At 39.9% G+C, this 21,397-nt stretch overlaps 2 protein-coding genes across 2 annotated transcripts; both read right to left on the bottom strand.

The window, feature by feature from the left end:
• Positions 1 to 6,280: 6,280 nt before the first annotated feature.
• prpf38b (pre-mRNA processing factor 38B) lies at positions 6,281 to 11,682 on the bottom strand. Its single transcript, XM_040144583.1, has 6 exons — positions 11,253 to 11,682; positions 10,571 to 10,639; positions 10,160 to 10,311; positions 9,612 to 9,672; positions 8,121 to 8,356; positions 6,281 to 7,782 (listed from the first exon to the last, which is right to left on the bottom strand). Exons 1-6 carry the CDS (start codon positions 11,460 to 11,462, stop codon positions 7,116 to 7,118), a joined length of 1,395 nt encoding a protein of 464 aa, XP_040000517.1. The 5' UTR covers positions 11,463 to 11,682; the 3' UTR covers positions 6,281 to 7,115.
• Positions 11,683 to 12,237: 555 nt separating this feature from the next.
• Positions 12,238 to 20,916, bottom strand: LOC120798718 (protein FAM102B-like). The gene is made up of 11 exons (XM_040143255.1): positions 20,634 to 20,916; positions 18,952 to 19,072; positions 18,617 to 18,646; positions 17,978 to 18,094; positions 17,411 to 17,457; positions 15,894 to 15,997; positions 15,394 to 15,489; positions 15,081 to 15,288; positions 14,337 to 14,473; positions 13,741 to 13,804; positions 12,238 to 13,487 (listed from the first exon to the last, which is right to left on the bottom strand). The coding sequence occupies exons 1-11, from the start codon at positions 20,777 to 20,779 to the stop codon at positions 13,445 to 13,447; spliced, it is 1,113 nt and encodes a 370-aa protein (XP_039999189.1). The 5' UTR covers positions 20,780 to 20,916; the 3' UTR covers positions 12,238 to 13,444.
• Positions 20,917 to 21,397: the final 481 nt, after the last annotated feature.

Below are 21,397 nucleotides of genomic sequence, written 5' to 3'. Positions count from 1 at the left end.
AAACGCCCTTTATATATGCGTGTCAAAGCGTTGGATGTGAGTTTAGTTTACTTGAAGCTGATGAAACAGGTCTAAAATTAACTTGCATGTCTTTTCTCCAGGGCCGTGTCCACCTACAGGAGCCTCTACCATGCAGGACTGTCTCTCTGGCATCGTCATGGTCACATGGCAAGCCAGTAATGGGTCAGACTACTACACAGTCACCATGCAGACTGACACTGGCATCTCAGAAATGTCCATGTCCGACTCTACAAAAACCAGCTTCCCAGGCCTGACCTGTGGGTACAACTTCTCTGTGTCAGTCACAGCTTCCAACCAACAGTGTAGCACCATCTCCAGTCAAACCATCAGTCTGCAGTCCGGTGAGTATTAAATGGCACACATGCAGTTTTTTTATTATGAATGAATGAATGAATTAATTATATAATTAATTTATTATTAATACATTTAGTTTCAAGTACTCGTATCATAACTTGACTAAAACGTGGGCAGTTTCTAAATGTCACATTTGTTACTATTCAAACTCATGGTAATCAAGAGCTAATTGATATATTTTCTTTTCTCTTGTTTTCCATTCCTATTCATATTTTTCAAATGAATTTTGTCTGTTAAAATTTGTTGGAGCACACTGAATAGAAATCCAGTTAAACCCCTTAACATTTGACAACTTTTCAGAGCCACAAAAGGCATTGAAATATCTATTCAAATCAAACAAAATGTCTCCAACCAGGTTACGTGGCATTATCAAGGTGTTTTGTAGCCAAACAGTTTGAGGGTATAAATCATTACCATATGTTTTCCATACATTTATTATAGTCAGTATATATCTGATTGTGATTTATGGTCATTATATTTGGAAAAAATAATGACAATGGTATGTGTTAAACTAAATAAGTATAACTACCATAAATGTAATGTAATGTATTATATCTTTTCAATATATGTCAGCATTAGTTTTGTAAGAGCTAAACTGACATTGCCTTTAATAGCTAAGACAGATGGCAAGGTTTGAAGTTTGGTAGTCTTTCTTTTGTGAACTATTCCTTTACTACGCTGAAGGATGGCCTAAATTGTATCACTCATATACACATGGATACATTAATTATTGCTGAACTGAAATCAACTGCAGGTTTTTACGTGCTCTTCTCACGGTGTCTACCCTTTATCTGCAGTGCCGTGTGTTCCCACTAATGTCTCAGTGGTGATGGACTGTGCCAACAACACTGCTACCGTGTCCTGGTCTGCCAGTCGTGGGGCTGTGCAGTACCTAGTGACAGCCCGCTCTAGTCATAGCAACATCAGCTGCCAGACCTCTGACCTTAGCTGTAGCCTTGACAACCTCATGTGTGGCAGTCGCTACGCCGTGCAGGTAGCGGCTATGGATGACAACTGCTCTAGTATCCCCAGCCAGGCTCTGATATTAAATTCAGGTGAGAAATGCAACACCAGCAAACACTCTAATACACAGTTACAGTTTTATGCTTTTGCGCTGTGCGTACCAAACATTTTCAACTTAAAATTCGTAGCTGACTGATCAGTTTATCTTCTTATTCCCAGCCCCCTGCCCGCCCCATAACGTGAGTGTCCAGTACAGCTGTTCCTCAGACGACATGGATATTTCTTGGGATGCCATCAGAGAAGCTGACCAATTTCTGGTTTCAGTAAATGCAGAAAATGGAGGACTCAGTGAATCCTGTAACACCACGAACACAGCATGTTCCATCAGCAACGTGACCTGTGGAAAAACATTCGCCGTTCGGGTCACCTCAGTCAGAGGGAACTGCCGCAGCCAGCACAGTCAGACCCACAGCACCCTGTCAGGTATGAAAACCTTAAAAGCCATCCATCCTGGCATAAATGCATCCATCCACTCACCGATTTAACTTTTCTATCTGCTCTTTAGCGCCCTGCCGGCCTCAGGGAGTCAGGGGCACCCTCGACTGTGTGACCAATTCTGCGTGGATATCATGGGACGCTGCTCCAGTTGCAGACAGCTACACGGTGTCAGCTGTAGGTGGAGAGGACTATACAGCCAACTGTACCACTTCTAATAACATCACATGTGAGGTGGAAGACCTGGCCTGTGGTGTACTCTACAATTTCAGTGTTACTGCTAAAAACAGCCAGTGTGAGAGTCAGCCGAGCGCCACCATCGACTTGCAGACAGGTAACAAATTTCAGTCTTAGTGAGAGAAATGTGCCATTTTTTGTCATTCTAAATATTAATTCATGCTACATTGTTACAGTTAATGAAATCTGCCTCCTCCCCCAGCGCCTTGCTCCCTCTCTGGTATCACCGCCTCCCCTCAGTGCCATAATTCCTCCATCCTCGTCGTGTGGGAACTGATGGAGGGCAGCGAGGGAAACACTGTATACACTGCCACAGCAGAGGCTAGCGATCACACCTACCTATCTTGCAATAACACGGGAACCAGCTGCTACCTGCATGGAGCGCGATGTGACCTCTACTATACCATCATTGTAGCGGCTTCATCAGACCAATGCAGCAGCATGAGAAGTCCGCCCTACAGAGTTAGCATGGGTACATTGTTTTTTTTTCTGTCAGGCATTAAATAAAACATTACCACAATGATCAAAAGACAATTCCACAAATACATATTACATGTTCAAGTTTTCATCATACAAGCAGCAGCTACTTGCATGTTTGAGCTGTGAGCAGCTCAAAAATGAACACATTGTTTCAAATGAATAATCGTTAGGGTAGGGAGAGAGTGAGTGTAGAGGAGGCAAAACCATCACACATTTCATTTTAAAAAAGATATATTCAGAAAAAAGGCCAAAGTAAAACAAAAATTTGTATAGTATAACTTTCTTTTTTCTTGTTACCTTATCTTACTAAATCCCCCAGTTTATATTAATAATTAAAAATTATTGTGGTTTCATGAGAAAACCCTATTTCAAGCCAACTAATACGGATTTATTTCCTCTTCCAAGAGCCCTGTCCACCAAGGAAGGTGATGGTTAGCAGCTCCTGTGAGGACCACAGTGCACTGGTGTCCTGGACTCCCTCTCCTGTTGCTGAAACCTACCATGTTGTTGCTGTGGGCGTGGATGGACACGTGCACACTTGCAACAGCACCTCCAGTAACTGCAGTGTATCAGCGCTCCACTGTGACCAGCAGTATACAGTATTTGTATATGCTAGCCATGAGAACTGCTCCAGCAAGGCCAGTCGAAATGCGACACTGACTACAGGTATTTGTCTTTATATATACAAAAGACTCAAAGAATAATAACATACATTCAAGAAACCTATTATGATTAAATAATACCAGTTTCAGCAAAGTAAGAATTTCATATTTTTCTATCCAGGTCCTTGCCAGCCAGATGGACTCTCAGTTACGTTCCACTGTAACAATCGGTCTGCATTGCTGTCATGGGCTCCCAAAGATAACGCTGTAGACTACTATGGCTGTGCCCAGTCTGGGAATGGAGACATGCTGTACTGTCACAGCACAAATCCCAACTGTACCATAGAGGGTCTTGTTTGTGGAACACTTTACAATTTCTCTGTCCAGGCCTCGGATGGCACCTGCAACAGCTCCTTCAGTGACCCAGTGCAGAGGGGAGCAGGTATAAAAGCTGCACGTCACTTCACAAAGACTCAATAAGTGTAATGTTTGCGCTCGGATGGAGTTTATCATTAAATCCCGCTCTCTCTCCCTTAGCTCCCTGTCCCCCAGGTGCTGTCGAGGTGCAGCTGCTGCCAATGCAGATGGAGATCCAGGTGATGCGCTTCAGGTGGACACAGATCTCCTGCAGAGACACTGAGTACATGGTGGCATTAACAGGAAGTCTGCTGGGAGACAGCCAGGCCCTGTTCGACCTGTCTTCCTATTGGACAAACAGGACGTACTTTGAGATTCCTCTCCCCTGCAGTTCTTCCTACTCTGCTACAGTGCGGAGCAGGAACGGTGCTGGTACCAGCGACCCATCCGTGCCTCTCAGTGGAACGACAGGTAGACTACACTTAACGCTTGATCTACTGTTTAAACGTGTTTTTTACCTTTTACATTTCAACAATTAGAGTGGAGTGTGGGTAAGAGTCTGTATTAAAACAAAGGATTTCTTAATAAAAAAGTGAGTGAGGGTTTCCACAGAGCCACAGTTACCTGACTTTCTCATGGCTGACATTTTCACTTGTCATACACAGGTGTAACTAATGTTAATAATAATGGTTTAATCCATAAACCATTATAAACTTGTGCTGCAGTTTAACTTACGTAACTATAGCTGTCAAATAAATGTAGTGGAGTAAAATGTGCAATACTTTCCATCGAAATGTAGTGAAGTAGATATATGAAGTAGCAGAAATTAGGAACACTCATGGATTAGATTCACTGTCATGGTTCACAGGGACACTGGAATAAAACAGAAGTATGGTTAATGTCCTGTTCCTGCTATGACAAGTCAGAATGTCTGCGGTGAAAAAGGCCGTTGTTGCTCATATAGCCATGGCAGTATTTATGGTTATAGGGAGAAGCATAACTTTTATAACCAAGTTTTCAGGTGTTTCAACTAACTGTGATTTCTCTTCTCCCAGCGCCTTGTCCACCATCAGGAGCGGTGTACAGTGGTAACAGCTCCTTTGCCACAGTTTCGTGGAACGCTTCAGCGTTTGCCACCGCGTACACTGTTTATGACAACAGTGTTACGCCAAAGGCTCAGCTATGCAGCATGATGGGGCTGTCCTGCTCTCTGGCCAACATCACGTCCGGTAACCTGGTGATCACAGCCAGCAACGCAGCTGGAGAGAGTGAAGCTAAAAGTGTCACGAATGGTAGGAGCTGATGCGTGTGTCAAAAGACGCATTGTACTGTATTTTTTAAAACAAACTAAGTAATGTAAGCCTTTTCTCTTTTTAGTGGTTCAACAAGGACGCAGGAGGAGAGATCTCCGTGAAATGCAGCATGGTGAGTTTGTATTTGTAAGACCAACATGTGGCTGTTTTTTTAGAAGTAATTAAGTATTTTTTTCTAAATGTTGCACCGATTTTTGGGGGGCTGATGGCGTTAGGCCAGCAAGATTTTTTTTTTTACTCCAAATTATCAATGCCTTTGATTGGCTACTATTTTAAAGCTAAATGGGAGGGATGCTTTCTAAATGTATTACTAGACTTTCATGCAACTTCAACTCATTCCTCATTTACAGGAAAAACAAGCCATAAATCAGCCGGGACCTAACACCTTTGGCTTGTTTTTCCCCAACAGGAGGTCTCTCAGCTCCCATTCTAGACGTCACACAAGCAATGTCAACAGTTTTCTTTGTTGAGTGGTCTCAAGTGGATGCTGCTTCCCATTACAGCCTGGGGATCAGGAAGCAGGACAGATCCAGTAAACCTCAGGAACTAACAGTGTATGGGGAAAGTATAATTCTCACTGATCTGAGCCCCAACTCCACCTACTGTTTCTCTGTGTCGGCCAGCAACTCGGCCAATAGTGGACCAGAGTCTGAGCCTGTGTGTGTGCAAACAGGAGAAGGGCTTCAACAGTAAACAGGAAAGCACTCCTGTAGACTAAGCAAGAGGTCTGTGAACATCTCCCAATCAAATGTGATGGTCTTTCTATCAAAGTGGCAGCGCTTTTGATATTTACTTATAATTCATTATAACTTCAGATGTGGTGGAACATGGGAGCGCAGGTTGCTCTGACGTTTACATTTTTGCTGGTTTACTGTAAACTGCAGTTATTTTTAGTGCACGTTGGTCATTTAATGAAAAGTTGATATTGGGGCTGCTGCAATAAGTCTAGCCACTGTCAAAAATACAGTGCATGCACCTGTTTAACAACACCCATGAGTGATATAATAGGTACATCTTCCCAATAAAAACCCATGCCCTAAAAATTTTAAGTTCCACTATTCTATACTTGTGTCAAAGACCCTTTATAAAGGTACATGTTTTGTCTGCTGTTGGTTGAGGTTATATATTTTATATCTAGGGCTTTGTTCCTCCTGCTTTTTATATTTTATTCACTTTTGTAAATTATATTTTGGTCAGCTTAAAGGTAATATATCAGGAAGTGTTTAACATGTCCAGAGTATTTACTTTTTGCCATTTCTAAATGTATATTTCACATGGAAATTATTTTTAGACTGCAGTCTAATAAAACTACCAAATCAATGTTTGTGTTCAGACTTTGTATTTCTTTATATTTCATCACTATGATATACTCCAGTTTCTACAGTAATCTGTGCTTTATTGACATTTGAATGCCCTTTTCCTTTAAAACACAGACAATACATGTTTTTCGTAAAAGTGTTTTAATAGAAAACAAAATGCAACAGAGCAATAACCCAATCACAGCACAAGCAGGGCTCAGGTGTGTGTGGTAAAAATTACCCTTTGCATACTGCCCTTTAGAGGATTAAAACATTCCCAGGCTGTCTACACACAATCATTGACAGAATTACTGTGCGCTGGCTTGAGCCACTGTTGTGCGGCATTGACGCTAAGCTCAAATTTGAACTTTAATCGTTCACTTTGGACGTTTTCATTACATGTTAATTGGCTTTTGTACATCTTTAAATCAACATACAGTGGAAAAATAGTATGAAGAAATAAGTATGAGGAAATTTCACACATGTGCAATGTAGTATGTCAGTTAAAAAAAAAAAAAAAAAAAAAAAAAAAAAAAGAAAAAAAAAGGTGTGTATTGGCTTTTGTATAGCCTGAACATAACAGTTATTCTTTATAAATTATATGACAACATTGTTGAGCTGAACTTTCGGCACAGACTGCACCCAACCCAGCAGTGAATGCAATTCCGACCACTTATCATGTGTAGACAGCCTCCAAAACATTATATACAAACCAATATCGTCCAGGGGCAAAATAATGAACCATAGAAAACTAAAATGCCATTTTTGCCACTTTCCAAATTTCAAGTGAAGACTAACAATGGTCTAATGGGGAGTGAAAAAGGCAGAAAAACATAAAACGTAAAGCGACATTACATTGGCCAAAGACGACAATTCCAGATGTCCAAAGTGCTAACATCCGACTCTTTAGCACAATTGACAGACCAGACAACTGGGTAGAAAAAAGGAAGAAAAACACAGGGAGTAGAAGAAGTAATATTGCTGCTAGGCGATAATTACTCAGTGCTCTGACTCCTTCTGCGTTCACTATGTTTACTATGGTCATTGCTGGACTCACGCTGATGATGACTCCTCTCTTTGCTACGACTACGTTTGTAAGAACGCTGTTCTCCGTCTCTCTCCCTGTCTCTGCTATGACTGCACTCCCTTTTCCTGCTCTTCTCCTCACCACTTTTGTGCCTCCTCTCCCTGCTTCGACTCCGGCTTGACCTTTTGGCCTTCCTCTCTTCTCTGTGCCTCTCCCTGTCTTCTTTATGCCTCCTGTCATCAGTCTCTCCCCTGCTCTTCTTATCCCTGGACTTCTCCCTTTCAGTGCCTCTATCTTTATGATGATCCCTGTCCTTCCTCCTGCTCCTGTCATCCCCGCCATCTCTTTCTTTGTCTCTGCGTTCGCCTCTTCGGTCCCGGCTACCACTGCGACTTCTTCTACGTTCTCGTCGATCTTGGTTCCTGTCTGTGCTGCGGGACCGCCGTCTCTCCCTGTCCCCCCGGTCTCCTCTGTCCCTATCCCGGTCCCTGCCCTCCCTCTCCTTCCTTTGCCGGTCACGCTCCCTCTCCAGCTCTCGGTCGAAGCTGGGGCCATGGCGGTCTCTCTCACGGTGGTGGCTCCTGCTCCTTGACCTTTTGGGCGACCGTCGGGGGCTCGGTGTACGTCTGGGTGTCCTGGGAAGAAAGGTACCATTAGCTTCAAACAATTAAACTTTCTAGTTCTTAGAAAAGGTCTAATCAGGTAAAATAACTGACAAAACCTGTGCACTTGCACCAAGGGTGTGTATGGGCTTGAAGTCAATAATAACATTTGACAATTTGTCTCCTGACAGTGCAACAGTTTAAAAGTTTTACATATGTATTGCAAATATACTTTTAAACTGCTTAGAGTAAAAGATAAGATAAAAAGGGAAAAAATGAACTGAACTTTTAATTTCTAACCACTTACAGAAAAGAAATTGATGGGGCCAGGTAAGATTGTCTCAGAAAAGAAAATGAATTGTGTACTTTACCTGGAGCGGCGTCGTTCCCCTTGCCTCCCTGACTCTGTGAACGTGGCTTCGTCCTCCTGCGTCTCCTTCTGAACAATCTTACGAGGCCTCGCCTTTATCTGCTGGTCAATAATCTTCTGCATAGGCACTGGGATACGGGGGAAAAGAGTGGAGAACCACTCCAGTTTGGTCAAGAAGGAGCGCAGCATCTCTCCGATCGTCATTACACAGCCACCTCCAGCCTTCACGTCAAGCTCCTAGAACCAAACGGTGGGAAAGAGCCAAAGAAAAACTCAATTAGCACACAGGGAGGAAGTAGGTAAATCTGATTGCTTTTTCAATATTGCCTCAAATCAAAAAGTAATTTGTGATGACCAAGTACTGAACCTTCACCTCTGTTCATCTAGCTTAATCTCTCATATCAATCAAATGTGCCTGGCTTTACTTCTGCTAATTCTTACAAGAGGAAACAGTACTTTAAATATCACAAACAGTTTGCCTCATCTAAGCTTTCTGGCAGTTCCTGGAGTCTGTATTTACAAAGTGAGCTTTGATAATAAAGCAAAAGTTAATATATTTGTGTATCGTAAGATCCTCGTCCCTTTCCTTCAGATGATCTGTTTTAAAAAGCACCTTCAAAAAGTGGTTGCATCTACTCTTTACAAACTATAAATGAAGGGAAGGGAGCACAGAACATTGAGACAAATCCCCATTGAGCTGAAGGGACAAAGACAGAGAAGCCTTGGCTTCCTTCATCAGTCTCCTAACAACACAATGAACTCTTAAGGAGAATAAAAAATGCCCACAGTGTAAGCACAGATTGGAGCAGGTAGGTAAGTGCACACCAGTTGAATAGTTATCAACTTTATATGGTAGAGAACAGCCGCTTTGCACTCACACACGCAAACCAACAGTGCTGAGATACAATATCCAATTCACCTGCTGCACAATGGGCATCTAAAGAAAAAAACAGGGGAATTAACCAGTTGGGTAGGATTTCATATGATTAATTCAAATATAATGCAACAGAACATCAAAGGAGGCCTGGTTGCACAGCCTGGGATCAAATTATATTTCAATTAAATATAGATAGAAAACAATTGATTTATGCAAAAAGTGACATGTGTTATATAATTTGTATGTTTGTGCGTGTATCTGTATGAATTCTCCAATTGCCATATATCCCAAATTTAGTTTTGTGCAACAAGTCCTGATAAAATCTTGTCAAAAACAGAGCATGCCTTGATATCACATTGGACTAAAAGATTGACTCAGCATTATATATGGTACTTACCCTGATAAATATCAGCAGCAGAGCAGTGAGCAAGTAACCTAGCTACTCAGGTTTAAAGGACAAAAACTGGGGACAATTAAGCCAAATGAAGGCAAAGGTGAAAAATCAGCTATGAGCATCACAAGGGGGGTGGGGAGGGGCACAACTTTTAACCTGTGTCATGTGACTGTATTTAATTGAGAGAAAGAAACATCAAATTATTACCCGGGGTGACATACCTCCTCATCATCCAGGAAGCCGTCGTACCATTCGATCAAATCTGTTGGGGGCTGAGTGTATCTGAGACAGTTTAAAAAAAAGAGAGCACAATGTGAGCATGTGCGTCACCTAATCATGTTTTGATGTCGCACAGCTTTCAATTACGTTTTTATGGACCTGTTCCAGTGACATTTCATTCACTGATTTTCACTCATGAGAGGCTAATATGGGGAATGATTTAAGTAAAACTTTTCATGCTCTGGGTGCAGTATCGGAGATTAAACTTAAACATTACAATTAAATTTGTCTTTAACATACTAAACAAATGCAGCATATAAGTAATCACAATATATATTATTATATACCGTATTAACTCACTTATTTGGTACTTTTCTCAATTTATAGTTGTCTTGCCTTAAAATTAAGTTTGCACTGAAAATGTTGCTTTAAGAATAAATCATCTTTCAGCAATCAAAATGTTTCAAGCAAAACATGCAAAATATCTATTACTACACTAAATATTTGCAATTCTAAAAGTGACGTCCACATATCATACCTAAAATCATACCTTATATACATGAAGCCAAGTGCTCTGATGTATGGAGAGTCTGTGTGAGTGATCAGACCCATCAGCTGTTTGCGAGTCAACTTGAGAGTAAACAGCTTGTATAGAAGACAGAAAGCAGTAGACACAATACCACCAGTCCCAACTCCTCGCACCTAACAAGGGTGAAGACATATTTGTAGAGCACCATCACTGCACATCATTCATAGTTAACCTACTTGTTAATGGCTGACCCTCTGACAACAATCTAAGAAATATTGAATAACGTAAATTTGCCCTACTTGTAAATTATATAAAGTGATTTCAAACCGAATTATCTAAGGTATCACCCAGACTGTAAAGGTATATATACACATGGGCTATATACAGGGGCTAAAAGACGGGGAGTATAAAAAGCACGTACTTCTCACTTACCCCTCCGCACATTCCAGTCTGGCCTGCGGTCTTTCTGCTTCCCTTTTCCCAAGGCTCAACATGAGTCACCTGTAGGCACATAGAGAACTGTATTAAACTAGTTCACTCTCTCTCTCACACACACACACACACTCACACACACTTGTCTGCGAGACCTAATTTGAGCTTCCGTTAAACACACCGCACATCATAAAGATTCTCCCTGATGACTTACATTAGAGGCTTCGTGTGAAATGCTGAGACTATGGTGGAAGTTCCCCATCCATCGGAGTTAATAACACAGCTTACCTAGTATCCACAAGAATGCTGAACTACCGTCATACTTCTTTAAGTTCTGACCTATAACACCAAAACAATACAAATACAAAACTAACCAATTCTGAGTAAACCAGACGTAACGTTAACGGTAAACTATTGACTTTATAATGGCAGCCAACACTCGCAAGCTAGCTCACTTTCAAGTTACCAACAAGAAATAAATAGAAAGTAATCATTTGTGCGCAATTTCATGAAATAAGACAACATCTGAGTCGTAAAGTTAAGTGGGATAAAACTAGAGCTGTCTGGTATCAGTTTCCCCTTTTTATTTGACGACTGCGGCACACTGCTACCACAGTAACGCTTTTTTCCCTGGTGTGTGGTTTATCTAACTAGCATGCGGGTTAGCATTCGCTAATGTTACCTTGAAATAGATTTCGTCCACAACTTCATGGTAGGTCTTTAGTTCGTAAAGTTGAACTTTGAAATACGGCGAGGACAGAACATTGGTAAGAATCATTGGGTTGAGGTTCATAGTCTTTTCGTTGCCCCATAGGGGCAGTACATTTCCATGTTTTCCTGGTGCAGACTTGCTAACGGCCTGTGTTGGTAACTGGTTTCCGACGTTAGCCATGTTAGCTGAATCCCACGCCGCTAAACTTGGTTTACAGTTGGCGTATTTCCGTTTACAGAGCCATCAATATTCGATAGTGAATTGTCGATCCTTAACAATTTCGCCCGTTAAGCTGTTGTTGATTTGTGGTTAAATTGGTGATAACAACTTCCCGCCGTCGTTATAGCTTAAGTCCTGTTGCGAGGTGGAACCGGAACTGTACCGTTGGTGGTGCAGTGTGAACGGATGGCTGCTGCTGTAACCGTAGAACCGTCAGCACGATGAACGTTTCGTTTTGAAAATAAAAGCATATAAGCAATCCCCAAACGGTTTGAATTGTATTTGACTGCGCAAAAAAATAAAAAATAAAAAAAATCTACGGATTCTGTACATATAATGTGTAATTATTATCTATCTATATTATGGTTCATTTAAAAACATCTTCACTTTTTTTTTCATATAAATATACTCAGTAGACCTTTATTGTGAAATGTGTCTTGTCTAAACCGTAAATAATTTTGTCGAACTTTTTACGGTCATTTCGGTGTGCCTCTATTGTTTAAACTTCTCTTGCCAATTTCAAATTTGTTTCAACTTCCTTTTTTTAAACATGAATAAGGTCTGATTATCTAGAATAGAAAATATAATAATAGTTTATTTGCCCTTCTTTCTTTTATTTAAATATTTCTTTTTTTCCACTTTAATTGTATTACTGGATTAAATTATCATCCATACCCCATTTCCAGAGGGACTAGTGAGATGCAGTATAAAAAAAAAAAGGTTGGTAGTTATCTATATCCAGAGTACACGTTTTTTTTTTATTTACAGATTTGGCCTTAAATAAAACATCAACATTCAACTTCTTAAAAATAATATACAGATATCTTAAAAACATAATGGGCTTTACACAGCTGACTTTCATTACAAGGACCATAGCTTACATACTGCAGGTATGACTTCTTAAGTGTTTGGCAACATTTACAAAAACTGTTGTACAAATGATTTAATTACTTTTGACTTTACAGACAAAACACACACACACACACACACACACACGCACACACACGCACACAAACACACACACAAACACACACACAAGGTATCATACTAAGGAAGCAAACGTACAAACTTCATGGTATTTTAAATGCAGTTGTCCTCCCTCAGAACCAGGTGAGCAGAGGTGTTTATCTGTAAAGGGTTTGGGCTAATGACACACAATGGTGCTGCGACCACTGTACGTTAATTCCACATTGTTATTTTTCTATTACACTAGATATGAGACTGAAGGGGTGGACACTGCCCCCCTCAAACCACTTATCCTATTATCAATTATCAAAGAGAGAGTACAAGACTAGTTGCTATCTGTCATACTCCTCTTAGATAATGTCCTGCTCACAGAATCTAATTAGCAGTTTCTCTGTTTTTAAGAGGACAACACCGGTTCAAATTTGTGACATCATCTCTTATACATGTTCTATCCAGTCTGGTTTAAGAGAAACACTTTTGCACTTGTTGCCAGCTGCAGTAACTCAATCACAACCCACTTTTTTTTTTAAACAAATAAAATACTAAAACTAAGACTATAATAGTGAAACAAAAATCCAAATTATACCAAAGTAAAAACATGTAGGATGCTTTAATGTGTTTTTTTTAAATAACAGGGAAAAAATCCCTTACAAGCTCCCTGACAGACAGTGGTGAACAGAGGAATTACAGTACTACTCCCTCCTATAAGAAGACCAAGAGAAATATGTCAGTACACCAGTTATTTCAGTCATTATAATGTTCCAATAATGTGGCCTTCAACTCCACTTCGTGAACACCAGAGGGCTCTCCTGGTCAACAGAAGCTGTAGGTCAGATGCAGAGGGATTGCATAAGAAAAATGAAATCTCCTGGAGTGAGGCGGGAGCAAGTCCTTATGGTACCTCTACTATTCAGTCTTGCATCCCCCGCATCAGTTTAATATGGCACCCTTTGTGACCGGCACATACTTCCAAAAGCCTAGTATTTGATCACCACCTGCTCAAAGGCTCCAGCTGCGACCCTGAAAGAGAATGCCAGGTGTTACATGACAGGAAATGAGAGTTGTTATCTGATCTGGTTCATTTGTTTACATGCAAAACTAACACTATGTTGTGAGAGTGAAAGTGTCTTATGTTCAATTTTACAAACGACATGATGACCATTCATGTTAATGCAAAAATTCTTTGTTTAATATCCCAATTTAGCATCTTTGCAATTAATTTATATTTGTAGTAAATGCCTGCTGAAGTCCACAGTTACATAATCACACCCACCTTGTGTGCTGGCTTCCCAAGGCTGTACTCCCACCAGGACCAACAAACAAGCTGAGGCCCTCTTCTGCAGCATTACACATGTACACACACATGAGAAATAAAGAAACTGCCAATAAATTCACACAGGCAGGTTTAAAAATGCCTGGCTCACGCTTAGTTTCTAGGATTGCTAAAAATAAATGCCTATTGACTGACAGCTGACATTAAACCATGCAGACATAAATGTGACATCTTTCAAAGAAGATTCAGGGAGGTAGTTGATAGCTGAGAAACACTATCAAAAGATGCAATTCTAAACTAAAAAACAGTGCAACATCAGTCTCAATGACGTGGGAGTCTTTTATCTGATAAACAACCTAAACTCTGTAGTCTTTATTCAAATAATTCTTAGCATTTAGGCTGGTAAGCATGTAAGTATGGTCCAAATTGATGTCCAATTTATAAAACTTCTAATCATCATTCATCATGTTGAGGAAGAGACACCGTGTTGTTGTGTTGCAACAACGCAAAGTAATTTAATCCCATCAGCAGGATAGCAGGAAACTTTCCAAGCCATCCTTCATAAATCCACTAAATTACGGATTAAGTATACACACCCTCTGCACTGGAGTCCAAGAGGCCATGACTGAAATCCTGGCTCTGCAGGATTTTCTCTATTATGTCATCAGCATCCACCCTGGTGGCATCGACTCTCTTCATCTGATTCTCCATTGAGTTCTGCTTTATAGGGTGTCTAATAGGGAAACAGAAACAGGGTGGAATATTACAAATATAGCCTTCATAGGAAAAGACAAAAACAAAAGACATGAGACATTATATTTATTCGACTGGGGAAACATTACAGCGTGAGCCCCAGGCTTCATTATAACAAGGTCATTATACACAAAGGTAAAAAAATGGCATACAAAATACGTGAAAATGAAAGTTGAGAAGAAGGGAAGAAAATAAAAAACAATAGATACCTTTTGATATAACTTTATTGCAATGTTTGGTCATTTCTGGTCATTAAGTACTGCAGTATAAAGTCAGCCACAAACAAAGAATAACACATATATAGTCTAATTATTTGGTATAACATAATGTACATGATAGCAATTTATATGTTCCCATTACTTCCTGTGCCGTGTCTTATAGAGTTACGGTATGCTGTGACACCAAGAGTTTGTCCATGACAAATGAATCATGTATGGATTTGTGAGGAGTCAAGTGTGTTGACTTGAAACTTCTTCACTTAGACTGGATCAATTGTTTTTTAATAAAAAGTTTTAATGTCAGAAAACAGGGAAAGACCTCCAGATGTGGATGTCAATTTCAGACCTCTTTGTAATTAAATGTATTACCTTAGAACCCTGACAGGGGTAGAGGGGTGTTCAGGTGCATCATGACAGATTGCAGAGTCTGGTGGAGTGGACCTGCTCTCCCTCTCTCCTCTCTCTACCTGTTGATCACTGGGTTCCAGGATGCTGCCAATGCCTGTGGAGGCAGAACCTCCTGACGCAGTCCTCCGATGGCTCAGATCTGTTAAACTGGAGTAATTTGAGCTATAACCTACAGGACAGGAGAAATAAAAACTGTATGAAAGGATATGTTTATGATTTGTGTGATAATAATTTTGCCTTTTTTGAAGGGAATATGTGTCTCTGTGTTTAGTACCTGAGATTTTTGACTGCTGACTTGCATAGCTGGATGTTCTAGAGTGACCATACACTACCAGCTCCTCTGGGACTGATACTGATTTCTTTGGAGGCTCTAAAAAAGGTATAAGGTATAAGCCATTCACTAGGAAAATCTGCAAATCACAAGTTTTGTCACAAGTGTTTTTTGAAGGACAAAATGCACACACATCTACAGTAAAAACTGCTGTCCACGGGCAGTGTTGGTTCTTAAAAGTAAAACTATAGAGGATTAACTTTAGTTTCTTAAAGATGCTTTGAACACAGAGGTTTTCTATTTAGAAAATTTTGAACACATTACTGTTTGCTACTGAATAATCATGGTACCTTATGAAGGATAGTTCTTTGTAGAACCTTGTCAAAACTCTCTACCACAAAATCTTTGCTTTTGTTAAGAACTGAGAAATTAAAATGGAAGGTTATCTATTTCAAGAAAGAGCAAACTCTATAGAGTACTCCATAGAGTATATATGTACATACCAGTGAGTGAACGGGATATGTGCATGTCCCCTCCCTTTCTGTCCTCAAGGAGACACTCTGCTTTGGCCTGTGGGATTCCCAGAGTCATGGCTGTAGATGGAGGACTGTAGGCAACACAGGAAGCACTGAAGTTACTTAGAAGCAAAGTGGTGCCTTAAGTGTCACAAAAGAGCTCCTTCAACTGCTTTATCAACAGTATGTATGTTTACATAAACACTATAAATTTGACTGATTAGAGCCAGTATGTGTAGGATTAACTATTTCTGGCTTTGGTGAATCCTAGTGAAGGGATCCATAAAGACATGGTGGCAGACAGCAATGCACACTGCTACCATCAGCGGGAATGTCAGTTATTGTATTAGCAAAAACTTAGGCCATCCGAATCATTTAAGAGATGCTATAATCATATAAAAAAAAATCTGTAATTTAATGTAAGGGCCTTGACTTTTAGAAATTTCATGTACAGTGGACAAATCTTGTGACTAAAATATTGTTTTTTTGCTGATGCGATCATGAAACATACATTTACATTTAAAAATACTGCAATGTGTAATAACTACACTGCTAATATTTATACAAGTCAGCAGGCAAACAATAAAGCCAGCAGTCTCTGGTAAAGTTATACATTAGTTATAGGTCCATAACAAAGAAGTGTATTAAAACAGAATTACATTAACTTTTTAGCAACTCCCGGTATAGCACACATTAACACAGGAAAACCCCCCCTCTCTGTTAAACACAGGAATTAGGGCTTAAAAGCAGATGAAGTGTGTGAGTGACAGACAGACAGTGAAAAAAATAAACTGTGCGTCATCTTTCTGCTGTGCACTGTTGTAAATCTACCACATACAGTGAATAACACTGGGTGGAATGAATGACTAAGCTATGCTTGAGTTTAAACTATAGACATCTCCTACGTGTGTGTGTTACTACACTAAGAGGGAGTTGGAACATGAAAGAATACAGAGAAAGACTTGTGTTGGTTGAAGAAAGTTAACTGTTTGCACATGGTACAGGCTTTGAAAGGAGTGTGATATTTCATTACGTCCTTGGTGACAAACTGCTCTACATACAGCTCCTGACTTGGTTGAAAACTCCAACCTCTGGGCTGAGCTGATCACACATCAGCTTTTGCTCACTTCTGAGGTTGGGCAGATTAATGTCTGGGCAAGGTGTTATTAGCTCTCAGATAAGACTGCGATAAGATCCCAGCTCCAAAATAATACTTTATAACTTTGAACTGTGTGGGTTTCAGTAATATCAGACAAGAGCGTTTTCAGTAAGGTGACACACAGGATGTAGTGAAAAAAACGTTCCCCTGAGGTTAGGTGCAGACTTTGGTACATGCAGAGTGTACTTTCTTTGTAAATACAACTACGTTTGGTTGTTGAAGAATGTTAAACAGAACAGCCAAGTCAAGACTTCCTTAGTTAAAATTTTCAAATTGAATAAACACTTAGACTTTAAGGATGAGCAATAAAAATTAACAGATGAATAAGATCAAGAAGAGCTCTTACGTTTTAAAACAGGGGTCTCCAGACATAAGTTGTGTGGTGATGACAACCTGTAACAGAAAAAGTAGAGCAGTAATGTCAGTTTTAGGCTGACAAGCAACTGTACCGCTGAGGCAAAAAAAAAAAGGCACAATTTTCCTGAGTAGTGTGGTTTCACTGGTTTGCTGTTATCTAAGGTTTAGAATAAGATTTCAACAAGTGTAAGCTGATTGTAGGTCTGCGCCCCAGGAAGAACATCAGCATATTTTAAATTTGTTCCCATGGTTCCCATGGCTCAGGCGGTTTATAGATCACAAGCTCAGGCATGTCTTGCATCAACTATCAGGGCATTCTGCTTTTCCATCCATACCATAAATCTTACTTTCTCAAACAGAAGATTGTCTACTCCTTCTAGTGAACTCAAGAACTGTTGACTTGCTCTATATCTATACAGTTTTTCTAGTTAGTTATCATGTACGAACAGATTTGGACTTTACCACAAACATTGGCAGAATGGTAGAGACTCCTAAGGGCATTTCCCACACTATTTAAAAGAGAATTGTGGAGCTTCATATTGCTTCGCCAACATACCTTGAGAATTGAGTTGTCCTGTCTGGTATTCTTTGTGTCATATCCCTCTAGGAGACACCGTCGTGTAGTGCTGCCAGACCCAGCAAACTCTGACAGATTCAAGTCAGCAAAGCCCAGCTGCACACAAGATCAATCAGTCTGAACCGTTTAGCAGTCAGTTTAATTGTTAAATGCAGATTTTACTCAATTTAAACTGTACTGAACAGTAACAATGCAGCTCTCTACTCATGAATGTCAAACTAAAGCATCATCCTTTGATAATGTGGAGTTATAAAACATACAGTAATCTATTAAAGAAATCCATCCCAGCTCAGCTTAAATGAAACACACTGCAGGTGGCTGAGATGGGACCTTCAACACTTGAAAAAATGCATAACCTAATTCTTTAATGCATAATTTAAGTTATTGGTTAACAGGGTGCAAGTTTTGTTTCACTGCTTTTTTAATCAGTAACCTAAGCCGGAAACTGGAAACAAAAACATTCTTAGTACATAGACACACCTCACCAGAAATTCCTCTGAGGGAACCTGAAGGTTGACTGTTATCACAATTTTATGATAAGATTGTTCTAATGGGTCACTGGTACTTAAGCTTGTATGTTTACAACAAATGCCCGTCTAGACAAGAAAGAAGTATTACCTTTGCAAAGGTTTTTCCGCCCTTCAACTCCTAAAATGACAAAAGCACAAAAATAAGTGAGGCTGCATTTGCCTGTTTCTATAACACACAACTGTTTTCATTAAAACATTTGTGGCTTCTTGCAGTATGACCCTTGTCTGCACATAGAACTTGGGTGCTGTGATATGGTTACAAATTAATAGTGCTTGTGATCTTATGAACATAAACTTTTTCTTGGCACATTCAAGTCTCAGTTAATAGCAGAGTCCATGCACACTCTGCTATGGAAAACAGCTACTATGCATTTTTGTTGTGTCAACAAAACAGAGCTTGATGGCAGATGAAATGTCCCGTACCTTGCGCACAGACACCCGGCACACACAGGGGTCTAGCACACCTGTCCCGGCATTGGCACTCATCTTACAAATGAAAGAGAATCTCTTCTTCCAGTGTACACAGTTGGCTTGGACTGGCTCCCTATGAGAGAAGCATATTTAGAAACACTAGTTCATACAGAAACAAAAACACACAGGCACACGGAAAACCAAAAGAGCAGACATTAATTACAAATCTGCCAGATTTATGCATAGATTATGAAGAGTATGTGGGAAGGTTGTGTCCCAGACCATCAAGAATAGCGAAAGCTGAGGTTCTGCATGTTTCTAATTTTAATAAGAAGATTTAGAAGAACACAGCGAGTAATATTTTTTTAAATCTAGTCTCTGAGTTTGCAAAAATTTGGTCAGATGTTGATTCCTAGCTATGTGCTTCAGTCCAATCTCTGACATTAGGAAAGTTTAATTGTGTTATCATGTGTGGAGGTTGACCTAAGTGCGAAATTGGGATTCTCCTTGTACTTGACATATTAATCTTTTGGACGAAGACAGCCCTTTGAGGCAAAATAGTAACTTGTGATTTTGGGCTATTTTAGTAAATCTAACTTCACAGGATACATACAGAATGTAAAGAGTAGACAATGATGATCACTGGCTGTAGCAATAAGGGGGTGAAGCTTTGTAGTATGTTTTTGCCAAAAGGATGGAACATTTTTTATAATGGCTTGATAGGCTAATGTTAAGATAACATTTGGGATTATTTAGGGCATATTTCAATAATAATAGAAATAGAAATGATATATAAAAGTAATTTTCATACACTCCATATATCATCAATCAAACAAGATTTTCAATATTATGACAATATAGCTGTATTCAACAAAGAGAAAACAGCTGTGTTTGGAGCATGGTAAACTAAGAATACAGTGTTTACGGTATAGTTTTTAGGAACAGTCACCATGGCAAAGTAACGAGGACTAGCGGTTGACATTAGCTGAGTCTGTGTCCGTTTTTCCAGAGTGACTCATTTAAGTGCTGCGAGCACTTATAAACGTAGACTCGAGCGGATTAACTCTGTATGCTCCTTTGCAATGGAAGGAAAGTCTGTTTTTAGTATATAACAAAACAATAGGAACAATAAACAGATAGCATAAACATACAAATGAAAGAAATTATTATTACCCAACACTGAAAATCAAGTGTCCAGCCGACACTCTAACGTTATCCTACAGCACTTGTTGCTTAGCAACTGTTTGGAAAAAAAAAACGAACGAAAAAACTACTATTTCCATCTCTTAAAAAAATAAACTTATATTTTATTTAGCGTCACTGGCTCTTTTAAAATCACGTTAAATCACGGGCTGTAGAAAGTCTTCAACTGTTGGCTAGGTAAGTTAATACAGACGAGTTTACGGCTCAGCTTTAGCTAGTACAACGTATAAGTTAGGAGTTACGTTAGTTAGGAGAGCTTATACTTATAGCTTCTGTTGTGTAGCGGAACATTAACTAGTTAGACATTAGTCTAAAAACTACAGAATGCCTCAGTCAAAAAAGAAACAAAGCCAAGACAAGAAATGCCAAACAGATTTCCAAAGTAAACTGACAAGGGAATTAAAATTGGTCAAGACAAGTTTCATTTAAATTTATCTTGAGCTTGTTCGAACAACCAGTGAACAGCTGCTATAAATAGCAAAAATTCTTACCGGGTCGACACCTCGGCAAAGCCTCCATCTAAGAGCCTAACTTTACAGAATAAAACTCCGTTTACGAAGGGAACCGAGGACAATTCCTCCAAGTCGAAGTCTACTTTAAATTTGAATCTCTTCTTCTTCATAAGAATGAACGACATGATATGTGCTAAACGCTGGTGACCGCCTGGGACACAGCTGAAGTGGAGGAGCTGACAGACAGCTGTACGCCTCGTCTCCTCTGTGCAGCCACTGCAGCTCACTCAGCTGTTGCTGGCTGTGGCCGTTTTGCTGTTGTCGGCAGACAAGACTCAAAGTTCAAATCTCCTCCTTCCCAGCCCCCTGTCTCATGACGTAGGGGGGGGGGGGATCCGTGGTTTGATTGGACACCGCATCTGCACGGGAACAGGGAACTACCGAGGTCACGAATACAAAGGCTGGGCTGCACACTCATTCAAAATGCGCAGCGACGGGAGAAATACTACTTCCCACATCACCAGCAAAAAGCCTGTGTCAAGAGTTAATGTCACGGAGCAACATTATTACCGTGACCGCAAAATGACAGTGGAAAAAAGAGAAGTAGGAAAAGGAGAGGGGAGAATATCTGTCATTCATCCGGCATGTCACGAAAAGAAGAAATTAAATGCAAAAGAAGCATATCACTGAAAAAAATCTACATTATTTTTAAGAAACAAACCACGTTTACACACGAATACACAAATACATTGATATAAAGTTATAGTCTCCTCAACGTTTTATATTTTTGATTGTTATCTTGA

Source organism: Xiphias gladius, chromosome 14, assembly GCF_016859285.1.
Source record: "Xiphias gladius isolate SHS-SW01 ecotype Sanya breed wild chromosome 14, ASM1685928v1, whole genome shotgun sequence".
Lineage (NCBI taxonomy): Eukaryota > Metazoa > Chordata > Actinopteri > Istiophoriformes > Xiphiidae > Xiphias > Xiphias gladius.
Note: the sequence above shows the minus strand (reverse complement) of the source record. Positions and strands in the feature narration are given on the sequence as shown.